Genomic DNA, 24,324 nt, shown 5'->3' with positions numbered 1-24,324 from the left:
CTGTTATTATTTGTCGTGGCATCAATGCTTTAGAATAGTCATAACCTATCAGGAGCCCCACACGGTACTCCTTCAGAGGGGGTATTTCATGAGAGATGACTGATAGGTGCTTCCACTTTTTGGCTGTTTCACAGGTAGGTATGTGTTCACGATCAAGGGGTATGAAGTCTCTTGTATAGACCGGAGGTAGATCTATGGTGACATCTGAGCAAAGTCCCTTGACTTTTACTCCTGTGACTCTTTGACTATCTTCTAATGAGTCTTTTCCCATAATCGTTGAGAGCTTCAGCTTCACTGGCTCCATTGCCACTTGCAATTTCTCACAGACCTCTTGGTCAATAAATGTGTTACTGCTTTGTGTGTCTAGTAATGCATAAGCAAGTACCTCCTTGCCTTCTGTTCCTGGAGATGAGATACACACCGGGATGATCATTGACGTATTCTTACTCTCACTTTTAACCATACAGCAAGATAGTGTGGATATGATTTCTCCCTCAATGAGTGTACTGTGTGTTGAAGCTCTATCCCTTTTTGGGCGATCCTCATGTAACGGGGTTGGGTGACGTCCTTTACAAATGCCACAGGTGGCTCTTCTTTTACAGTCCTTGGCACTGTGTCCCTTTCTTAGGCAACCAAAACAGAGTTGGTTATCGAGTATGAATCTTTTCTTCTCCTCTACCGGCCTTTCCTTCATTTGTTGACATTTGTAGATGGAGTGGTTCTCTCCACAGAACATGCATTGAAGAGGTGTGTGACTCTCTGTCCGTGCTTTCTCTCTATTCAGTACATCAATGACCTTAGTCTTACTCTCATTGGTATCATGGTCTTTAGTCATTGTATCGACTGCAAATGAAGTGACCTTTGCACGTTTTATTTCTCTCGTTGGCTTTCCTTCCAAAGGTTTCAGAATGTGGAGGGATGACACTGGATTGCATGCTATACGTGCTTCTGAATTGACAAATGAAGAGAACTCTTCAAAACTGGGATACTCCTTTCCTTGGTCTAACTGTTTAGTTCATGACGATTCCATCTTGAGGTCACCCAATCAGGCAGCTTAAGTAACATTTTCTGATTTTCTTCACAGTCATTCAGTACTTGCAAACCCTTTATGTGAGGAATGGCGTTGCTACATGCTTGCAGGAAGTCACCATACTCTCTAAGCCTAACATACTCTTTAGAGCCTATCTTTGGCCAACTGTTAAGTCTTTCTCTAAAGGCTCGCTGTACTACAAAGGGATGACCATACCGTGTTTTCAGCTTCTCCCATGCTTGTTTAAAGGCTTCTTCATCCTTCCTGTAGAAGCTACCTTCAAGAGCACTCTTTGCTTCTCCACTAACATACTTCTGTAGGTAGAACAACTTGTCTGCTGGATTGGAGCAGCGACGTGCAATAAGTGCTTCAAAGCTTGTACTCCACTCTATGAACTTCAATGGGTCTCCTGAAAATACAGTTGGTTCAGGAGTTGGAAGTCTTGTAAGAACCATTGTCTCATGTATTGCTTGAGCAATAGCTGCAACATTTCCTTGGTCACTATGATGACTAGTGGGGATAGAAGGACAGGGATCTGTTCTCTCACTATACACTGACTTAGATTTCTTTCTGTTTTCTTCAGTGAGGATAGAAGGACAGGGATCTGTTCTCTCACTACACACTGCCTTAGATTTCTTTCTGTCTTCCTCAGTGAGGATAGAGGGACAGGGATCTGTTCCCTCGGGAAGTACTGCTCTGGATCTATCACCATTTTCTTTTATTTCCTCTTCAGCATATACTTTAAGTTTAGCTTCTATGACCTCGATGTCTCTTTGGTTTTTCAACTTTTTTAATTGTTGACGTTGTGCTTCGATAACAGCTTCCATCTCAATCTCAGCTCTTTTAGCGGCAAGTTGTGCAGATGCTTCTACTCTTTTGGCTGAGGTACTGGTGCACTTAGATAAGTGGCTAGAATGTTTGCTAGAAGATGCTACTCTTGAAACTGTGGACCCATATACGGACTTTGCATAATCCCTTTTATAAAGTTCTAGTAGCCTTGTTCTCTCTGTCTCTGCGTCAAAGTCGTTTTCAATTGATCGTATTCTCATAAGCCCTAATAAATCTGCTGTTATTGCAGTGCATGTATCGATCTTCCTTTTAATGTCCTGGGAGGGTACTGTGTGAGACCTTAGCTCCTCATATGTTGTCTTCATATCTAACTCGTGTTTCTCTACAGCATCCATCATGTTGGATAATTCATGCTCTGTACACTCTTGTTTTAGCTTCATGCGAACCTCATTAGTGTGCGTTTTCCATTTTATGTACATTTGGTTGAATTTCCTTTCTCTGTGTGCAGCCTCTTGTTGCATATATTCTAGCATTTTTGGGGCAGGTCTTCTCTCACGAGATGACTGTCTCAACTGGCTTATCTGCTCTGAGACTGCTTGAGACTCCCTAAGCTCAGCTTCTAATTTCTCTATCTTAGACAGGTACTCTTTTATGTCACAATTTATCCTTTCTATCTCTTCAGGATTTATCTCTGACTTTAAGGTTTCCCTTAACTCTAATACTTTCTGCTGTAGGGAATATCTCTCACTATTTAACACTTCACCCTCTATCAATGGCATTGAATCACTATAAACAGACATTTTGACCTGAAAGAGTTAAAGTTAAACACAAAGGAATAAATAACTTTATTCAAATTCACATAAAGTCCCTATAATGCAAATATCTCTGGATTCTTTAAAAGTTCTTATTACCTTTTATTCAATACCTCTTAATGTGTTAAAGTCAGCACATGACCATCAATAAGGAATAAACAGGAAACCCTGACCTTAATGTGAAGAGCAGGATACAGTGACTCGGCTTGCTGATTCAAATTAAGTGTCTCTCTATAGAAGTTAGAAATCACTCAGGATCAGTCTTTGCAGAAGTAGATGCAAGGTGAGGGACTTTGGCTTGCTTGCAGTTGCTTACAGGATGCTGACGGTCTGTGTCTTTGCTTGCAGAGATGCAGCTGTGAATGTCTGTGGCTTGCTTGAGTTACTTTCTGAATGCTGTCTGTGTCTTTACTAGCTGAGATGCAGCATTCAGGATTGTTGCTCTGCTTGTGTGCGATGTCTCTGGGTGAATTGCAGCACGTGGTTGTTTCACTCTGGGCATTAACACGCTTGTCGATATGTGCGCTCTCGCTGTGGCAATGCTCTGACTCTGAAGGCTGCAGGAGAGGCATACATCTACTTGGGTGCAATACTGGGCTCTATTTGTACTTCTTCTGTGGTATTTTGTCAACTCTATGGCCACAGAAAAGGCAGGTTAGCTTTACAGTGCTGTTTAACTTTTTAGCGCACTGTCTCTTTAAGGGCTTGAAATTACACTCTGAGGCACACTTGATATGACTTCTGCTGTAGCTCTGATGAGGTGCGTCTTCTCGCCTCCTCAGAGGGTAATAGTTCTACTGTAACTGTCCTCGGATCCTTGAAAGACTTTAAGAACATACCACTGGTACAAAAATAACTTTCTTTATTGGTAACATCATCAGGATAGGGAATCAGGAACAAAGATGATCAGTTTTATTAATATTGTTGCGATATACGTGCAGTAAGTGCGCATAGAATGCGGTAGAATGTGGTAGAAAGTGGTAGAACTAGGGGCAAACATACAAAAGAAGTATTCAGTATATTCTAACATATAATCAATAACATTGTCATTAGCAGCATTAATCAGTACACATAAACAAAGATAGCTCACCTATTTTCGCCTCATAGGATCTTAAGGGCAGTTTCTTTACTCTGACATGCTCTCTGAAGATTCTGTCTCTAAGATGGCTGCTGGCTGTCTGGCTAGGTTCTAGAGCTCCCAGAGTGAGGCTGGGTTCTGATTGGACTAGACTGTCAGGTGACTAGAGTACTCAGATTGACCCTGTAATGACCTGTGCTTAGCTGGCTATATTAGCTGATGCTGCTGGCTGTTACTCTACACACAAATGAACTTTAACAGCAGGACTAACTTTTCTGCTTACAATACAACAGAGTATATAAAAATATGTATTGTTCTGTACTGCAAATTTGCACTAAGTTGCTATAAACTTCTCTTACATTAACAGTCACAATGAATTATGCAGCTCAAATGTTAGGTTGGCTTGGGCGGGCAGCTACAGGTGGGTGCGTGTGTCGGTGAGTGGGCGGGAGGGTGGGTGCGTGTGTCGGTGAGTGGGCGGGAGGGTGGGTGCGTGTGTCGGTGAGTGGGCGGGAGGGTGGGTGCGTGTGTCGGTGAGTGGGCGGGAGGGTGGGTGTTTGTGTCGGTGAGTGGGCGGGAGGGTGGGTGCGTGTGTCGGTGAGTGGGCGGGAGGGTGGGTGCGTGTGTCGGTGAGTGGGCGGGAGGGTGGGTGCGTGTGTCGGTGAGTGGGCGGGAGGGTGGGTGCGTGTGTCGGTGAGTGGGCGGGAGGGTGGGTGCGTGTGTCGGTGAGTGGGCGGGAGGGTGGGTGCGTGTGTCGGTGAATGGGTGGGAGGGAGTGTGGGTGTGTGTGTTGGTGAGTGGGTGGGTACATTTGTTGGTTATTGGGGGGTAGGAGGGTGGGAGCGCGTGTCGGTGAGTGGGCGGGAGGTTGGGTGCGTGTGTTGATGGGTGGGCATGCAGGAGGTTGGGTGCGTGTGTCGGTAAGTGGGTAGGCAGGAGGGTGGGTGTGTCGGTAACTGGGCAGCCAGGAGGGTGGGTGGGTGTGCCGCTGAGTGGGCTGGGAGGGTGGGTGCGTGTGTCGGTGAGTGGGCTTGGAAGGTGGGGGCGTGTTTCGGTAAGTGGGCTGGGAGGGTGGGTGCGTGTATTGGTGGGTGCGTGTGTCGGTGAGTGGGCTAGGAGGGTGGGTGTGTGTGTGTCAGTGAGTGAGCTGGGAGGGTGGGTTGGTATAAAGCCATGATCCAGGGTGTAAAACTGACTGCCGTTTCTAGGAGTCAGGAAGGAATTTTTTCCCTGTGGGGTTTTTCTCCTTCCTCTGGATCATTTGCTGTTAGGAATGTAGATATTGGTGTTTTAGATTTATGCTATAAACACGTTTATTTTAGTTATTTAGATTTAGAACAGGACACAGGCACAGAACAACTGCACTTGTAGGTTGATTTTAGACATCAAGACCAGAGGTCATTCTATTTACTGTACTTGGGCCTTAGAATGTTTACAGAACAAGGAATGCATCTGTTGTCTCGTGTCACAAGTATCCCTAGTGCAAGGTTAAGAATGTCACAAATAGTCTCAGAAACACCAACTGCAGAAATACCATTTGGGACACTGCGCTGATGTAGATTTCTTACCAGAGAGATACCTTTTTGGGCTATTGTGCTGGTACAGTGAGACACTTAATCCTTTCCTAAAGATGGACAGAGAGACACAGATATGCTAAAACAAGGCTAATGATTGGCTGCCATGGGATCAGCCCCATGTAGGATGAAATGGTTAAATGGCAACATTTTTGTACTTGAATTTGTTCCCTCACGTCCTCACGAGCTTTCAGGGCGTATGAGCTATTATTTAATACTCTGTATTGTAATACTCTGTATTAATGTATATCTCTAATAAAGCTGTCTGGTTAATATCCTTTGTGAATCTGAATGGTTCAGGTCAGGCCCAGGGGGAACTTCGGGGCCAGGCTCGATTTGAGTAAGTATTTATTTAAATCCAAGAGCGACTTACTCACTGTGGGCGAGAATCCTATATCCCTAGTGGAGGATCATTGGAGTATATAGATACGAGCAAATTATAGAATTACGAGCATTATATATACAGTATATATATATATATATATATAACTCCTCATTCCCTAACATTAATAAATCCTGTGAGATAAACAGATTTCCCATAAACATGTCGGTGACTGGGCTGGGAGGGTGGGTGCGTGTGTCGGTGGCTTGGCTGGGAGGGTGGGTGCATGTGTCGGTGGCTTGGCTGGGAGGGTGGGTGCGTGTGTCGGTGGCTTGGCTGGGAGGGTGGGTGCATGAGTCGGTGGCTTGGCTGGGAGGGTGGGTGCGTGTGTCGGTGGCTTGGCTGGGAGGGTGGGTGCGTGTGTCGGTGGCTTGGCTGGGAGGGTGGGTGCGTGTGTCGGTGGCTTGGCTGGGAGGGTGGGTGCGTGTGTCGGTGGCTTGGCTGGGAGGGTGGGTGCGTGTGTCGGTGGCTTGGCTGGGAGGGTGGGTGCGTGTGTCGGTGGCTTGGCTGGGAGGGTGGGTGCGTGTGTCGGTGGCTTGGCTGGGAGGGTGGGTGCGTGTGTCGGTGGCTTGGCTGGGAGGGTGGGTGGGTGCGTGTGTCGGTGGCTTGGCTGGGAGGGTGGGTGCGTGTGTCGGTGGCTTGGCTGGGAGGGTGGGTGCGTGTGTCGGTGGCTTGGCTGGGAGGGTGGGTGCGTGTGTCGGTGGCTTGGCTGGGAGGGTGGGTGGGTGTGTCGGTGGCTTGGCTGGGAGGGTGGGTGCATGTGTCGGTGGCTTGGCTGGGAGGGTGGGTGGGTGCGTGTGTCGGTGGCTTGGCTGGGAGGGTGGGTGCATGTGTCGGTGGCTTGGCTGGGAGGCTGGGTTGGTATAAAGCTATGATCCAGGGTGTAAAACTGACTGCCGTTTCTAGGAGTCAGGAAGGAATTTTTTCCCTGTGTGGTTTTTCGCCTTCCTCTGGATCATTTGCTATTAGGAAAACCTAATCCCCTATTGGCTATTAACATTAATAAATCCTGTGAAACAAACAGGTTTCCCATAAACATGTCTCTGCTTTTTTTTTCAATCCCTATGGTGAATATTGAGGGGAGGGAAGTGTCTCCTTTCCTCATTGTGCTACAGGAGATCTACGTGTTCAATACAGGTTTACAGCCCTTACGGGGGGCCTCCTCAACCCTGCTGTGCCCCCCCCAACCCCTCTGGGCGCTCATACTCTGCAAGTTATTAAAGCATGGGGAAATTCTATGGCCATGGAAGTGCTCTGTTCCACAGCCTTGGCCTGTCCTACTGCATCCCTCCGACCGCACACCTTTCGTGCATCCACTGGCGGGTAATACAAAATACAGCCACTAGGTGTGACTTTAGCACTAGTAGCAGCCCAGGCTTTGTATTGGGGTCAGTTCTGAGTTGTAACAGTGCCCTGTGTAGGCTCTCTATGCACAAACTATTACTTCCAGCATGTAAATTCAGTGATCTACTTAGTTTGATTAAGCCCTTTAACTTTACTGACGGTACCTTAATGGCAGTCCAGTTAGTAATCTCATATCTATATGGGCCCTGTGCTGGTCTCTGCTCTGTCAATGGATTCTGGATCTGCTCGTCAGGATCAAGTGTTACTCACAGTTTCTATTCCTGTATAAATATCTGCTGTATATTTATATCTTAAGGGAAGTATTATTCTTACACAGTTTTCCTTAGTCCTCACAGATTAGTAATATTCGGTAGTACATTCTGTCACTCACTATGGGCTGGATGATTTAATGTGAAAAACTGGTTCTGCTGGATGGATGTTATACATTTGTGAGACAGAATGCTTGTTAAAATTTACAGAATGGAGTCTGTAATATAATACAGGTATAGGACCTGTTATCCAGAATGCTTGGGACCAAGGGTATTCTGGATAAGGGATCTTTCCGTAATTTGGATCTTCATACCTTAAGTCTACCAAAAAATCAATAAAACATTAATTAAACCCAATAGGATTGTTTTGCATCCAATGAGGGGTAATTATATCTTAGTTGGGATCAAGTACAGGTACTGTTTTATTATCACAGAGAAAAGGGAATCATTTAACCATTAAATAAACCCAATAGGGCCGTTTTACCCCCAATAAGGGGTAATTATATCTTAGTTGGGATCAAGTACAGGTACTGTTTTATTATCACAGAGAAAAGGGAATCATTTAACCATTAAATAAACCCAATAGGGCTGTTCTGCCCCCAATAAGGGGTAATTATATCTTAGTTGGGATCAAGTACAGGTACTGTTTTATTATCACAGAGAAAGGGGAATCATTTAACCATTAAATAAACCCAATAGGGCTGTTCTGCCCCCAATAAGGGGTAATTATATCTTAGTTGGGATCAAGTACAGGTATTGTTTTATTATTACAGAGCAAAAGAAATCATGTAACCATTAAATAAACCCAATAGGGCTGTTCTGCCCCCAATAAGGGGTAATTATATCTTAGTTGGGATCAAGTACAGGTACTGTTTTATTATCACAGAGAAAGGGGAATCATTTAACCATTAAATAAACCCAATAGGGCTGTTCTGCCCCCAATAAGGAGTAATTATATCTTAGTTGGGATCAAGTACAGGTATTGTTTTATTATTACAGAGCAAAAGAAATCATGTAACCATTAAATAAACCCAATAGGGCTGTTCTGCCCCCAATAAGGGGTAATTATATCTTAGTTGGGATCAAGTACAGGTATTGTTTTATTATTACAGAGCAAAAGAAATCATGTAACCATTAAATAAACCCAATAGGGCTGTTCTGCCCCCAATAAGGGGTAATTATATCTTAGTTGGGATCAAGTACAGGTACTGTTTTATTATTACAGAGCAAAAGGAATCATGTAACCATTAAATAAACCCAATAGGGCTGTTCTGCCCCCCAATAAGGGGTAATTCTACCTTAGCTGGGATCAAGTAGAGGTACTGTTTTATTATTTCAGAGAAAAAGGAAATCTGAATTATTTGATTAAAATGGAGTCTATGGGAGACAGGCTTTCCGTAATTCAGAGCTTTCTGGATATCAGATTTCCGGATAACGGATCCCATACCTGTAATATCCTTTTGTGCATAAAATTGCTTTTATTCTCAGAAATATATATTTTGTATATTTGTTACCAGTGTATACGGCCACACATTCATTCTGTGTACTGGGGATTATTCTTTGTATACACAATTTATTTTTGTAGACAAAATGTACTTCGGACAAACGGCACCCCATACGATTAGAGCAGTCAACGCAAGGCAGTAGGAACTGGAACTGAGAGTTGGGAATGCAGGCACTACAAGCACATTATACTATGAGAGGAAATTAATTCTGGCACCCAAAGTACATTATATGCAGAGGCAATGGTGAGTCTGAGGCCGCAACTTCCAGAACCGGGGGGGGGATTCTGGGAGGGCCACAGCCAACCTGGCCCCCTGGTTCCAATGCCTATGCAATGAGTCATAATATTTATGATATTACTATTAACTGTTTATAATTGACAACATCAATAAGTGTATATATATAATTAAAACAATACTTAATACTTTATAAGATTTATTATATGATCGTAATTATTATTATATAATAAGCCTATAAATTATTAGGTTATACAGTTCTCCACAGAAAGTTACATTAGGACCCCAGTTATACATTTTAAAGGCAAGTTTACAGTTGACTTTAACAGGGTGAGTGTTTCCCAGCAAAATGCATGAATAAATATATTCTGGTAATAACCTTTAGTATATTCCCTGCCTCAGTCCAACAGCAGGCAACAGCAGTAAAACAGTTTTGGATTATGCGCGGTTATGAAAATAAAGAGTGACTATACAATATGGGCACCGACCTGCTTGGGAAGGCAAATGTTTTTTTGGGTTTTTTTTGATTGCTTTGTATTTGTTAATCTGAACATAGGATAATCAATTAAGGGGTTGCGTTATGTGTATTCCATTGCTTTCTTGCACCACCTTCTTTTCCCCTAGTATTTTTTTCTTCCAGTATGTCTTTATTTCTATGTCCTTTCCTCTCTAAAAAAGTAAGAGAAAAAACATGCTTTGCTGTATTGAACATGACATTAGCAGCTTTATTGCAATTGATTTTGTCACTTGGTTTGGTATTACTTAGAAAACCCTATAAAACGTTTGATTTCAGGAACCGTTTCTAAATATATACAGTATGTGCAAAGTATTTAATGTTTGAAAGCAGAGCACCATATCTACAGATACTGCTAAATCACATTAACCAGTTAGGCACTGGGCTGTTTTAAAGGAGAAGGAAAGGTAAAAACTAAGTAAGCTTTATCAGAAAGGTCTTTATAAATATGCTCTGTATTTGTTGTGAGACCTGCAGCAAATCTGGCAACAGTTACTACATTTCTGCTGATAAGTAGAAATTGATGGAACATGGAAGCTATATACCAGGTTTTTCAATGTCATTTCCAACATATTATACCAACAGAGAAACTTAATCAGCATATTATCGTCATACCTATGTGGGTTATACATCCCAAAAACTAAATTACAGTACATGGCAGCAGAAACTGGCACATTATATAATGAGAGGTGCTGGCACTGCAGGTAGAGATTATTGACACCACAAGTACAGTTTAAACTGAGAGTTTTGAATGCCGTCAGTACAAGCACATTATACTGTGAGAGGAAATGGATTCTGGCTCACATTATGCAGAGACTGCGGGGTACCCCAAGGACATAATATACAGAGAGAAATCATGGGTACTGATCTCCCAAGGACAACATTTAGAAATGTTCTGGCTCCTCAAGCACTATAAAGAACACTATATAGTAAGAAGGATAGGGCACTGGTACATGCATACATAGGGTCCAATGAATAATGAAACCACAAGCAGTAAGAGACAGCCAATAATAGCAAGCAAGGCACAATATACAATAATACAAAGTGGGTATTGGCACATAAAACATTATAAAATAAGAATCAGTGAACACAGGCTCTTAAAGAATATTATAACGTTTGAGAATCATGCATTTCCCTTGACTCACTGCCACAAAGCAAGGGATTTGGAGCTGTAGACCAGAAGCACTGTGTAACCCGCAGCAGGGAGAGACATGCAGTGACTGCATTGGTAATGTTGAAAATGTAAATATCTAATGGTCCATTATTATATATTGACATAGTATTTTAAGTTGAAAAAGGAAAAAGTGAAACCTGCCCAACTTCTAGCTGTTCCAGAGAAAGGGGACAAACCCCATCACAAAAGCCAAAGCACTGCATCTTATTTACAGTTAATAGGCCAATGGATTTATTGTCTTTAGCTGCAATATATAATAGCCATAAATGTTTTCTGTATTGTGTTTTGATGCATATAACTTTGCTCCCATAGTTGCGCCAAGTACACACACACACACACACACACACACACTAGTAATAAATGAGATAATTTATACATGGTGAAAAATTAGCAAAACTATGGAAAAATTCATGAATAGCAAAAAAATGTTGCCGCTACTGCGCCTTTATTTTGACTCATCCATGCCTTTTTTGATGTGGCTGCTCCTTTTTATTTTTTTTGATGCAACTGCGAATTTTCATGGTGAAATTTTGTGGAAGTGTCGCAAATCAGTTCAACATGACAAAATGTGGAAATTCGCTGCGAATCCATTCCTGCAAAAAAAAAAAATGTGCTCATCACTACCTATGACAGCTTTGAAGACCTGGATCATTACTACCTAAATCAGAGTGACAGAGATGCTGAACCTTTAAACTTGCACAGTAAATTCAGTATATAAAATATGGTACTTTTAGCCATATTGTTTTTATGGCTTAGTTCTACTTAAAACATTTTAACAGGTCCCTTTAAACCCTCATCTCATTCTTTGCCTTAAGACAGCTATGCTGTCACTTTTGTGCTTAGGTCTTGGGCTTCTCCAAGAGCTGCAACTTCCGTGCCTGTCTTTAGAAGTGGTACCAGCAGTTACATATTTTTTGTACATATAATGGTGGGTCCACATAATATGCAAGACAGGGGAAGAATGTCTTAGGGGCTGATTTACTTACCCACGAACGGGTCGAATGGAGTCCGATTGCGTTTTTTTCGTAATGATCGGTACTTTGCGATTTTTTCGGATTCTTTACGAATTTTTCGGATCCAATACGATTTTTGCGTAAAAACGCGAGTTTTCCTATCCATTACGAAAGTTGCGTAAAAAGTTGCGCATTTTGCGTAGCGTTAAAACTTACGCGAAAAATGCGCAACTTTTCGCGTAAGTTTTAACGCTACGCAAAATGCGCAACTTTTTACGCAACTTTCGTAATGGATACGAAAAACTCGCGTTTTTACGCAAAAATCGTATTGGATCCGAAAAATTCGTACAGAATCCGAAAAAATCGCAAAACATACGAAAAAGTCGCAAAATATTCGTTTTCAAGTCGGAACTTTTCCAATTCGGGTCGGATTCGTGGGTTAGTAAATCAGCCCCTTAGTGTGTACTTATTGGTCAAAAAGAATAGTAGTTGCTGGAAAGAAAATTTGTACTTACCTTTAGAGATATCCCTGTTTTTGAAGCCCTTGGTACTTTGTATGTATGGTGTCCACTGTAGGACATCAATATGCTTCTATAGCTTTTAAGCAATCAATGTTTCAATCTTTGCTCTGACCACTGCTTTTCAATTTATAGGCAAGCGATGAAATACGACTGCATTGAATGTGAGTTTCTATAATGAAACACTTAAATTGCAACATGGATAATGGTTCTACTTATGGAGGTGGAATGATGAACGTTGCGCTGATTTGGAGGCATTAAAGAGCGCATAGCAAGCAGCTGAGTGACTAATGCAGCATTAGTAGGGATAATTCTTGTCATACTTGTTTTATATTTTGTACTCCAAAGAGCCTGTTCTTTTTCTTTTTAACATTTATGTGGCTTTGCTTTTGACACAGTTGTGTTCCTTAATTACCTCAGCAATTATACAATATATGAACTAATTACAGTGATGGATGGCATCATGATGAAATGGTTCATTTTTGGCGTGCATTTTAATGAAAACTTCTCAAGACTATCAGTTTATAAGATGTGAATCAATTAATGTACTAGTCAAATAAACAATACATGATTGAAAGGATCATTAAGATACTTCGGGACTTCTCAAATTATGAAATAAATATACTTTATGAAAAACAATACATTGAAAGGGATGTAAGGGCTCATCTACAAATGGGGGAGGCAAAGTGCAAATTACCATGCTTTTGCTTACAATACACATTGTGTCCCCTCTCCACATGCAGAGTTGCACATAACTGATACTTGCAACTCTGACAATTTAAGGGACTTTTATCTTGGCAGCCTATCAGCTTCCCCATGTATGCCCCCGACTTGTACGTTATCTATGACACACAGTTAGGAGAAGATGCATGTGCCCTTTGCACTGGGTGTATAATTAAAAATGAACCAAAATAAGGGAGCCAATCACAAGTGCTCAACATTTGAGGCTGGAAATAATGCTATGGGGGCCTACTTATAATGCTGTGCAAACAACAGTGAAAGAATACACCACACATCACCAGGCATCGCTGTGTAATAAACTGTGTACATTACAAGCTGTGCAATGATTTTCAGTGATCCTGTACTAGTGACCTGCATGGGTCTGTTATTTCAAACCCGCGCCCAACCTATACCCACTTAGCCTAAGCCCAACCTGCACCCGTTTACCCACTTTCTTATCCCTATGCAAGCCCACCCAACCTGCTTGTCGCACTTACCTGATCACATCGCATAAAGCAGAAGTAACGTCACACACCAATCATTTCTACATTGCAAGCAGTAGATTTTTATTTTTTATCCCCTAAATGGCTTCCTCACTGCAGCGGGTTGGGTACCCGTGGGTTACCTGCATGATGGGTACATCAAGTAGATTCTGCCCAATTCCTCACTACTTTGCTGTTATCCCCGGGTACATGATGCAGGACTCTATCCTGTACTGGGAGTAACTGGAAAGTTGTGTTAAAACATTTCATTTTGTGAATGAGCACTGGTTAATTCTGGAGTCAGTAAACAGACTGATGGTGACTTTTTCTGGCACCCTTTAATTCCTTACAAGTGAATGTAACAAGGTATCCTATTGTTCCTAAAGGTCCCCATACACGAGGCAATTTCACTCGTTGTGCGACGAATGATTATATCGGCAAACGATCGTATGGCGATCGGGTTTCCATACGATATGCCATCCACGGGCAACGATAATTTGCAAAGATTTCATTGTATCATTATCCTAAAATACGTACGTTCGTACATCTACATCTATATCCAATGTCGTGGCGGAAGCGGTATTTATTTATTTATGTTTGTTGACTTCCGCTGCTGGCAATCATGACATGCGCAGAGAACAATCGTTCAAAGACAAATGTCTGACACTCACACCAACTGGCAGATTTTATCGTTAAACGACTAAAATTTTTAAACCTGGCCGATTGATTTTGGGGACAATGATCATTCGCACACCATCAACTATTGACAGTAAAAAATCGGCCCGTGTATGGGGGCCTTTATTATTGATGTAGGTCTGTGGACACGCTTAACAGTGCTTACACTGCCCTTAGTGATGGCTTCTACACTCTCAGTTTACTTGTTCTAATATGGACTTTTGGTGTTTCCCCTAAGTCAGTTGCATTACTTCTACTTACTTAATATGTTGCCATTTTATCCACATATTACAGAGATGCAGCATATTTTTCCATTTCTCAGACTCCCCTGTAATGTAAATCTTGAGGATAAAATTTGGAAGAGCAAATAAAGGATTTTTTGCTAATAATGGTTGAGAGATAATGGTTGAGAGCTGCAAATAATTTAGCAACTAAAATGCAATTAGAATTCTCTCAGTTGGTTTAATGAGTATATGTTATGCAGGTTTAATTTGTTTTAAAAAAAAACAAGCTGCTGTATTCTTCTTGCATTCCCTAGTGACCTTATGTCAATGAATATATATTGCTAATGCTAATATCCATAATTATTTGTTACATTCATGAAATGGAAGATAATGATCTTAGATTGCCAATATGCAATGACCTTTTTAAAAGCCTAGCTACTGCTAACAGGTTATTTATGCATTAAATGATGTGAATTCAAAAGTACTTATTTCTCATAGGAAAACTTAATAACATTAAGAATATTGTGTAATATTAACCGGGCAGAAAAGTGATTGTTAAGAACCACAAAAACAGCAATTTCAGATTTACAAGTTAGTCCACCAGGATAAAATATAATTCAAAATGATATGTAGAAAAAGGCTAAAACAGTTAGGATAATGTAACAACAGTTTGTAAAGTTTATTTCTTGTAATATTTAGCAACAAATCAGATATTTGCTTCAAGTAATTGGTACATTTTGATTGGTTGTTCTGGGTTACTAAACCAATTTTACATTTTGTCACTTATATTACATTACATTCAATGTTTGCCAAGTTTATTTGGAGGTATGAATATAATTACTTAATAATATTAAAATATGCTGAGTCCGTTTGTTGTCTGTATAGCCATACTGTAGCTACTATAGCAATATATAAACCTGTGCCTGACATGAGCCCAAGGTTACTAATTAGTACATTCAGTGTTGTTAGCAAGTACACACAGACTTCTGTAATTACTCATGGTACTTGGCCACTGGCAATAAGGTGGATGTCTGTGGAGTAGCAAAAGGATATATATGTATAATGAACGCAGAGTAACTTAAAAATTATTGGAGAAACTGGGTAAAGGTATAGGACAAAAGTTATTGAGAAAGCTGGACAATAAAGATGTAGGACAGGAGAAAGATGGGAGTATTTGTACTTTGTTTTGGCAAGGATTATGACCAAATCAAACCTGACTTAACTGAAGCACAGATTACACACAGAAGATTGATTTGACATATTATGAGAAGGCCCTGCTGACTGGAAAAACAATAATGTTTAGAAAAAGCTAAAAGCAAAACCACTAGCAATAAGGTGGAGATAGAAATAGTATTAATTTGCTTGCCGGGGGTTCAAATTGACTTCCAGGAATAAAAATAAGAAATAGTCCAGTTCTTTGGGGTACAATTCAGAAAAGGGCTACAACTCCTTGGTTGTACTTCAGCAGGAGGCAGGTGTCTGAGTGTCAGCTTTGCGAAGGAATGCAGAGGGAAGACATGTGGGGCAGCCCTGACTAAGGTGGCTGTACAGTGATGCTTTTGATGGCTTTGTTCTGCTCCTAGAGAGTCAGGTCAGCTAAGGGGCAGGTATCTATTAGCGTATATGGATATCAGCAGAAAATTACTTGGTGCACTTTTGTTTTCATGGACTAGTTCTTCTAACATAAGCATTCAATATTAATGTTTTTCTTACATTTATTCTCTTGGCTGAGGTGAGGCATTATGTGCCCAGGTATGTCTTGGTTGCTGACATTTCCATAATAACAGGAAAAGAAATAAAAATCCTGGCACAGTTATTTGTCGCTACCCTTTTAAATATTTAACACCTTAAAGGAATACTGTCATGGGAAAACGTGTTTTTTCCCAGGGTGGCACAGTCATGTGACCTGTGCTCTGATAAACTTTAGTCACATTTTACTGCTGAGCTGCAAATTGAAGTGATATCACCCCCTCCCTTCCCCCCCAGCAACCTATCAGCAGAAAAATAGGTAGGTAGCAAGATAGCAGCTCCCAGTAGATATCAGAATAGCACTGAGTAGTAAGAAATCCAAGTCTGGCTTGGAATTCCTCCAGTTACATGGGAGTAGGAGAAACAATAGGTTACCTGAAAGCAGTTCTAATGTGTAGCACTGGCTCCTTCTGAAAGCTCAGACTCAGGCACAATGCACTGATATGGCTGCCTACACACCAATATTACAAATAAAAAAAACTACATTTGTTGGTTCAAGAATAACATTTTAAATGGTAGAGTGAATTATTTGCTATGTAAACAGTGTAATTTAGAAATAAAAAGTACATTAATAATCATGACAGTATCCCTTTAAGGCTGCATAATCAGTAAGGGTAAACAATGCTATTCTACAGAATTGTAAGTATGAGAAAATGAAACCTTTTTTTGTAATATTTAACCTTTATTTTATGGTCTTCTAGGGACAGGTATAGAAAATGTTCTTAATTTTGTAGAAAAGATTGTTACATACTGTATGCATTCCATTGTAAATATATTCAACTTTATTGTTTTCATTGGATTGCTTGTGCCGTTAGAGCCATATGCTTTTGGGCTCTAAAGGGAGTTTGCTATCAGTGTGCCTCACTAAATAATGGAGTATTGCTATTTCCAATTAAAGCTCTCAGCGAGGCACAGCCATCTAGGTGTCTGTAAGGAAATCTCACCCATATAAATTTAGAAGGTTGGTAAAGATTTTACAGTTCATAACAACATATTATCTACCACTAAAGCCTCATTTTGCTGTTTTGTGGCTGTTAATTAATAGGAACCTTGTGGGAGGCCTCATATGTTAGGTAATTAGGTATAATGTTTATTACTCAAAAGCAAGTTTCCTTTGAATAATTTAGCAATAACATTTTCCAAGACACAGGTCCAGAAAATAACACTTTTTAGTATTTTCTTATGCTGGTGACACAGACCTAGGATTTGTTTATATTTTTGTGACCAAATAAAGGCAAGAAGATACATTCTATAATTTATAGTAATGATAGATTATCCTTTAGAACACATTTTACTATTTTAGAAAACAGAAAATACACATTTAAACCCTCTCCCTGCTGTGTAAACCCGCTGCTTTTTAAACCACACATCTTCTACTGTCATCAAAAATCACTTAAGTACAATGTAGTGCTCTTTATTGAGGGAGCCAGTATTAGCTAGAATCTTTTTATTATTCTCATCTCTTAATTTTGTAATGATATATTTTTCTGTAGCCTTGGACAAAAAAAAGATTCCAATGATGCCTAATCTTGTCTTCTCTTACCTGTTTACAGGCTTTGGAACCTAGGAAGATATAGTACTCCTAGGTTAATTTTTTCAGTTGGTCTTGTTTGCATTCTACTGCATTCACAAGCAGCTGTGGCATATTTTTAACAAGAGGGCTACAGTTAAATCTGGTAGAGGAGCCACTGAGGACAGATCAAGGGCCATAATATTGTAGTGAGGTTAATATAATGAATAATGTAATGTTCCAAAATGGCAATGATTCATTTCAACACTTTATACCCCATATATAGTGTATTATCTGAATTGTGTGCAAAGAACAAACAGAGGAGGGAAAGTACCAGTGATAGAGCACCAATGAATGCAATAAGTAAATTGTACATTTGACCAGATACAGATACATCATTTCTGGCACATAAGCAAAATTTAAATCCAGTTGATGTGCTCTGACTATGTTTATTACATGGGGAATGGTGCATTCCTCTTTATAAATGAGCCTGGGACAATGTTCATGTCCTCCATTTTTTACATAGGGCCAACTCAAGCTGGTGAGGTTACATACATGATTGTTTACTCCATCAAGAACATAAACATAGTGTGGACCATTAGTAGTAGTAGTAGAAGTAGTAGTAGGGGGGGCGTGGCCGCATGGCGATCGGGTAGGAAGCAAAAACACAGAGCTCCGCGCTGAGGCGAATAACCCTGAGACCAACCTGACTCTCTTTCACCCCAAAAACACGAACCAGGACTGCACCAGCCTGCAGAACCAATCGGCACAACCAGATGGTGCGCAAAACCCGACACAACACCGGTAAGAGACGCTCCTCCAACCCACAAGCCACGATGTCTCAAAATGGCGCTGACTCTGACATGAGGCGCAGCAACAGGCATGAAACGCGCAACGCATATGAAACACCAGACAAAGGGGAAGCTGCAATGCAAAAGCTAGCGCAGTATGCCAGAAACCCACAGTCACAACGCTCCCTCAAAGATAGGAACGCAGCACAGAATGAGCTTTCAGATGTGACGGCAGGGCCCTCCCAGGCAGAGGACTGGGCCGCGCCAAACACCTCAGCAACCCCAAGCACAAATACTCAGTCAACACTCGCAGAAGTCCTTAACGCGATTACATCAAATCATGCCACCCTGGTAGGGAAAATAGACGAATTAAGGACTGACTTTGCAATCCTCAAACAAGACGTACAAAAACTAAGGGAGAGAACAGGAGAAACAGAAAGGAGGATCAGTGACTTGGAAGATACTACTACACCGCTTCCAGCACGTATCACAACAGCTGAAAAGCAGCTAAGCCAACTGGAAGCAAAAGCTGACGATCTAGAAAACCGATTAAGGCGCAATAACATTCGTATCCTGGGTCTACCTGAGAGAGCAGAAGGGGCCAACACCGAAAGGTTTGTGGAACAATGGCTACTAGATAAATTTGGCCAACCAGCGTTCTCCCCAACTTTCACGGTAGAAAGAGCACATAGAATACCAGGCAAACCACCACCACCAGGAGCTCCTCCAAGACCCCTAATAGCACGTCTCCTAAACTACAGAGACAGAGACGCAGCATTAACAGAGGCGAGAAAAGCAGGAGAAATAATGCATGAAAACCAAAAAATCTCCATATACCCGGATTTTTCCTCTGAAATACGGAAGCAAAGAGCAAAGTTCACAGAGGCAAAGGCGAGAATGCGGCAGAAACAAATCCCATATGCAATGGTCTTCCCTGCCCAACTGAGAGTGACGGAGAATGGTAGAACCCATTTCTTCAGTGCACCAGAGGAAGCTATAAGCTGGCTGGAAACAAGACCCCAGCAGTCACCACGGCAAGACTAGTGGCAGAACAAGCACCGGTCATAATCCCTGGGAGCAATAAGTCAAACCTTAGCTACCAGTACACAGCAGCTAACTGGGAAACAACAGGCCTACACCATCGGACGGAACAACCAAAAACGCAGAAACCCGACAGATACAGATAAGTCATGAACGCTTAAACACCAACATGGGGCTAAGAGCTATGATAAACATAGCCCAGCAAACGAGGTACTCTAACCACCCGAGTAAACCCCCTCAAACCAACAGACTGCAGTAAACCTCCACTTACTACAGACTGCATAGTTCTACAGTTAAGGGTGCAAACTCACTCAGTTGGGAACATGGAGTGGGTGGGGAGGGAGTGGGAGGGTATACAGTTAAATGTTTGTGTTTATGGTGGTACTTATCTAACTAACCTTCTAAAGCAAAAACAAGCTGTGCTCAAGCTCACTTGCACTGCAGACTATTTAAAAATGTATAGAAATGTCTACAGTTAGATTAATGTCATGGAATGTGCGGGGCCTTGGGGATGCGATAAAGAGACGCTTGGTCTTTGATTTTATCCGCAGAACCAAACCCCAATTTATTTTCCTACAGGAGACCCACCTGGTAGGCAATAAAGTGCGTGCGCTAAAACGGCCTTGGATTAGCTCAATGTATCACTCCCTTTATTCCAGCTATTCCCGAGGGGTTACCACACTGATAAGCAAGTCCTGCCCCTTCACGCCCGATAAGGTCATCACAGATAACCAGGGCAAGTACGTTATAATACAAGGTACCCTACAGGGTAGGAAAATTACACTGGTCAACCTATACTTACCCCCACCCTTTACAGAGGGGACGCTACATGAAATTATGGGGAAAATTCTAACTCTCCCCGCAACACCCCTACATCTAATGGGAGACTTCAACGCCATCTCCAACCCAGATTTAGATAAATTCAAACCCCCCAGAAATGGCACCCCAGCCTTCACCAGGTGGCTCTCTCTGTTTCAATTGGTGGACCTATGGAGAGTCCGAAACCCTCAAACAAAGCAATACACTTGCTACTCAGCAGGGCACAATAACCTATCCAGAATTGACCTGGCCCTAGGATGTGAAGAACTAAATAAAAATGTCCAGAGGATAGAAATCTTAACTAGAGGGATCTCAGACCACTCACCCTTAATGCTTACCCTACTCACATCCCCTGAACCAAATGATAGGATCTGGAGACTGAGCCCATACTGGGTTAACCACAATCACATGGGAGAGACAATACAGAACAGCATTGACACGTACCTAGCGACAAACACAGAAGAAGAAACCCAGCCCATAATAGTATGGGATGCGCTCAAGGCATACATAAGGGGGGAGTACATCAGTAACATTAAGGCATTGAATAAAAGCTACGAAGCTGACATCACCCACATAACACAGCAACTACAAGAGAATGAAGCCACATATGTAGCACAGCCAACAGACCCACACCTACAAAGATGGCAGGAAAGCCAAAGAGCCCTAACCCTAGCCCAATTAGAAATAACAAACAAGCATATACTATATCAAAGAGCGGGAATCTTTGAACAAGGAGATAAAAATGGGAAGCTCCTAGCAATTTTATCCAAAGAAACCACACCACATATGGCCATCCCAGCCATAAAGCTAACCAATGGGGAAATAGCTACACTACCGAAAGAAATTAACCATAGACTGGCAAGCTACTATGCAGACCTTTACACCACTAAATTACAAACCCCCCCGAATGAAATACAAGAATACCTAAACAACACAAACCTACCAAAACTAACCAGGCAAGTCTCTCAACAACTAGAAACGGAGATCACTTTCTCTGAAGTGGAAACGGCAATAAAGGCCTTTCCAGCAGGTAAAACCCCGGGGTTGGACGGGATACCAATGGAGTGGTACAAAAAATATGTCAAACAAATAGCCCCTCCTGGTAAAACTATTTAATGGAGTCAGAAACGGCAAACCCCTGCCAACATCAATGAGAGAAACACTTATAATACTAATCCCCAAACCAGAAAAAAACCCATTGGAGTGTGCATCATACAGACCGATATCCCTAATTAACGCAGATGCAAAAATTCTGGCAAAGGTTTTAGCTACAAGGCTAGCACAGCATCTCCCCACCATAATTTCCCCAGACCAAACTGGCTTTATGCCTGGACGTGCCACAGATATCAATATTAGGAGACTATATACCAACTTAGCCACACAACACGATAACATAGGTACCAGACTAATCGCCTCACTTGATAATGAGAAGGCCTTTGACTCGGTGGAGTGGGAGTATCTCTGGGCCACAATGGGGGTAATGGGAATTCCCCAGCCATATATAGATTGGGTGAGAGAACTATATCACCTTCCAGTAGCAAAAGTAAGGGCTAACAACAGAGTCTCGGATCCCTTCCCAATTAGCAGGGGAACAAGACAGGGCTGCCCGCTTTCCCCACTATTATTTGCACTGGCCATGGAACCCATGGCCAGCCGGATTAAACAAACACTTACAAACAACGGATTGCGACTGGGCCCCAGGGAAGAAATTATATCAATGTATGCGGATGATACATTATTATATTTAGCAAACCACCAGCAAGCCCTACCACTAGCACTTAAAGTGATAAATACACACACGGATTACTCAGGGTTAAAAATCAACTGGTCCAAATCGGTAATCTTCCCAATAGACACCCTCCCGATCAACACCCCAACACACATACAAGGACTACAATGGGTACAAGCTTTCAAATACCTGGGGGTCTGGATCCACGCCGACCTAAGAAAATTTGCAGAACTCAACATACAACCAATTATAAGATACATGGAAACTAAAATAGAATCGTGGGCCCATCTTCCGCTCTCCATAATAGGCAGAATAAATATATTCAAAATGATAATACTACCAAAGCTAACCTACATACTTAGACAAGCCCCGCTACTCTTACCAAAAGGACTCTTTACTAAACTAAAGAGCCTAATGTTAACTTTGTTCTGGAACAAAAACCTCCCCAGACTAGCTCTGAGAACGCTGCAACTCCCCACAGACCAGGGTGGATTAGCAGCACCAAACCTGTACCTATACTATCAGGCAACCCAACTTTCAGTAGCTCACAATTGGGTTATCCCAACCCTGACAAACGCAGCTACACTGCTGGAAGCGCAAATAGTGGGATCCCTTGAGGAACTGAAAAACCTACTATATAGGGGTACTAGGTATAACATAAAGTGTTCTCCCCTAATGAAAGCAACAGTGAAGGTTTGGCAGCAAGTGCTCCAGCGCTACCCGAAAAATCAGCAGCATTGCTCGGCCCATACCCCACTCTGGTGTAACCCACACTTACAACATTTTAATACCATACCAGACCCCCAACTATGGGCGCAATATGGCATAAAATATCTTGCGGACATAATAGGAAATGGTAATCTACTGTCATTCCCGGACCTCAAACAAAAATATACCCTTCCCAATAGAATGTTGTTTCGATACCTGCAGATGAGACATGCAACAGCTGCCCAATTTAACAACCAACCAATTGACACAAACCCCAAGGGAATAGAAACCGGACTTCACGATGCCAACCTTAAGAAACCTCTGTCACACTTTTATAGGCAACTGTCACAGCTGGGAAACAATTCTCTGAGTAAACTATATGCAAAATGGCAGCAAGACCTCCCTCAGCTCACGGATGAGGTCTGGGTAGACATACTCGACTCCGCCTTTGAAGGGGTAATAAGCAGCAAGGACAAATTGACCCAAATAAACTTCTTGCACAGGGTATACTTCACTCCGTTAAGACTTCACAAAATGAACCCAGCCCAAAGCCCAAAATGCCCACGGTGCAATCACAGCATGGCGGGATATATACATATGGTATGGTCCTGCACAAAAATTCAGGTATTCTGGAAAAAGGTAATACGATGTATCAAAGCCAAAACTGATATACAACTACCACTAGATCCCATGGTATTATTACTGAATCAGTTGGAGGATGTTACACCTAACAGGGAAGACCGAACCCTAATATCAATTCTGTGTCTCTATGCCAAAAAGAATATAGCTATAAACTGGAAATCCCACTCAAGACCTACCTTAAGGTCCTGGGAGCGATTAATAGAAAAAAACATCCCCCTCTATAAAATTACTTACCTGAGAAGAGGCTGCCCAGAAAAATTCAACAAAATTTGGGATAAATGGATTGACGTGGACCCAGTAACTTAAGGCACAGTAGCCCCATCTGAGATACCTCCCCCTCCCCCCCCCCCTCGCCCCAGGTAAAGGGAAAACTGCACAGTCAAAGAAGGAATGTAAAAGAGTCCCCACTGACCTACAGATGGGTTATGTAAGTGTTACAGCACATAATTTACAGAATATAAGCACAATGCAAGAAAGTACCACACCGATTTAATGTTATGTTAAATGTTACTTTATTTTTACTTTATTTGGGTATAAAATAACAAAATGTTAACAATGGAAACTGTATTGTAAATGACTATTACCTCTGAATGCTCAATAAAAGAAATGTTAAAAAAAAAAAAGAAGTAGTAGTAGGAGTGGGTAGGTAAGTCCAGCTCAGTGCATCTATGGCTAGTGTCATTAATCAAATAGTTCACTTTTTCAAAATTGATCTCCTTCTCTCTGTAATAATAAAACAGTACCTTCTACTTGAACTAATTAAGATATAATCAATCTTTGATTTGAGTTAAAACAATACTATTGGGTTAACTAGGAAGGGAAGTTTGAGAACAAACTTCATGTTGTGTTGAAAAACGTGACTGAATGAAATCTGATCTGTTGTTGGCTCTGCCCACTTTTTCTATCTTTGGACCACAGTTATATAGTGAAAACCACTGTACAAAGTTTGGGGACCCTGGTTTTAATAGTGTCTGAATGGCAGCAATTTAGATTTCCCCACTGAAAGTCAACGATTGACATCTGATTGGCAGTTGAAGGCTCCACCAACTTTTTTCTAA

At 41.6% G+C, this 24,324-nt stretch overlaps 1 protein-coding gene across 1 annotated transcript; it reads right to left on the bottom strand.

Annotated features, from left to right (window-relative positions):
• Positions 1–687: 687 nt before the first annotated feature.
• LOC116411094 lies at positions 688–4,120 on the bottom strand. The gene is made up of 2 exons (XM_031903012.1): positions 3,722–4,120; positions 688–3,617 (listed from the first exon to the last, which is right to left on the bottom strand). The coding sequence occupies exon 2, from the start codon at positions 2,617–2,619 to the stop codon at positions 1,003–1,005; it is 1,617 nt and encodes a 538-aa protein (XP_031758872.1). The 5' UTR covers positions 2,620–3,617; positions 3,722–4,120; the 3' UTR covers positions 688–1,002.
• Between the last annotated feature and the right edge of the window lie 20,204 nt (positions 4,121–24,324).

The sequence above is a fragment of the Xenopus tropicalis genome, chromosome 5, assembly GCF_000004195.4.
Source record: "Xenopus tropicalis strain Nigerian chromosome 5, UCB_Xtro_10.0, whole genome shotgun sequence".
Taxonomy (NCBI): Eukaryota; Metazoa; Chordata; class Amphibia; order Anura; family Pipidae; genus Xenopus; species Xenopus tropicalis.
Note: the sequence above shows the minus strand (reverse complement) of the source record. Positions and strands in the feature narration are given on the sequence as shown.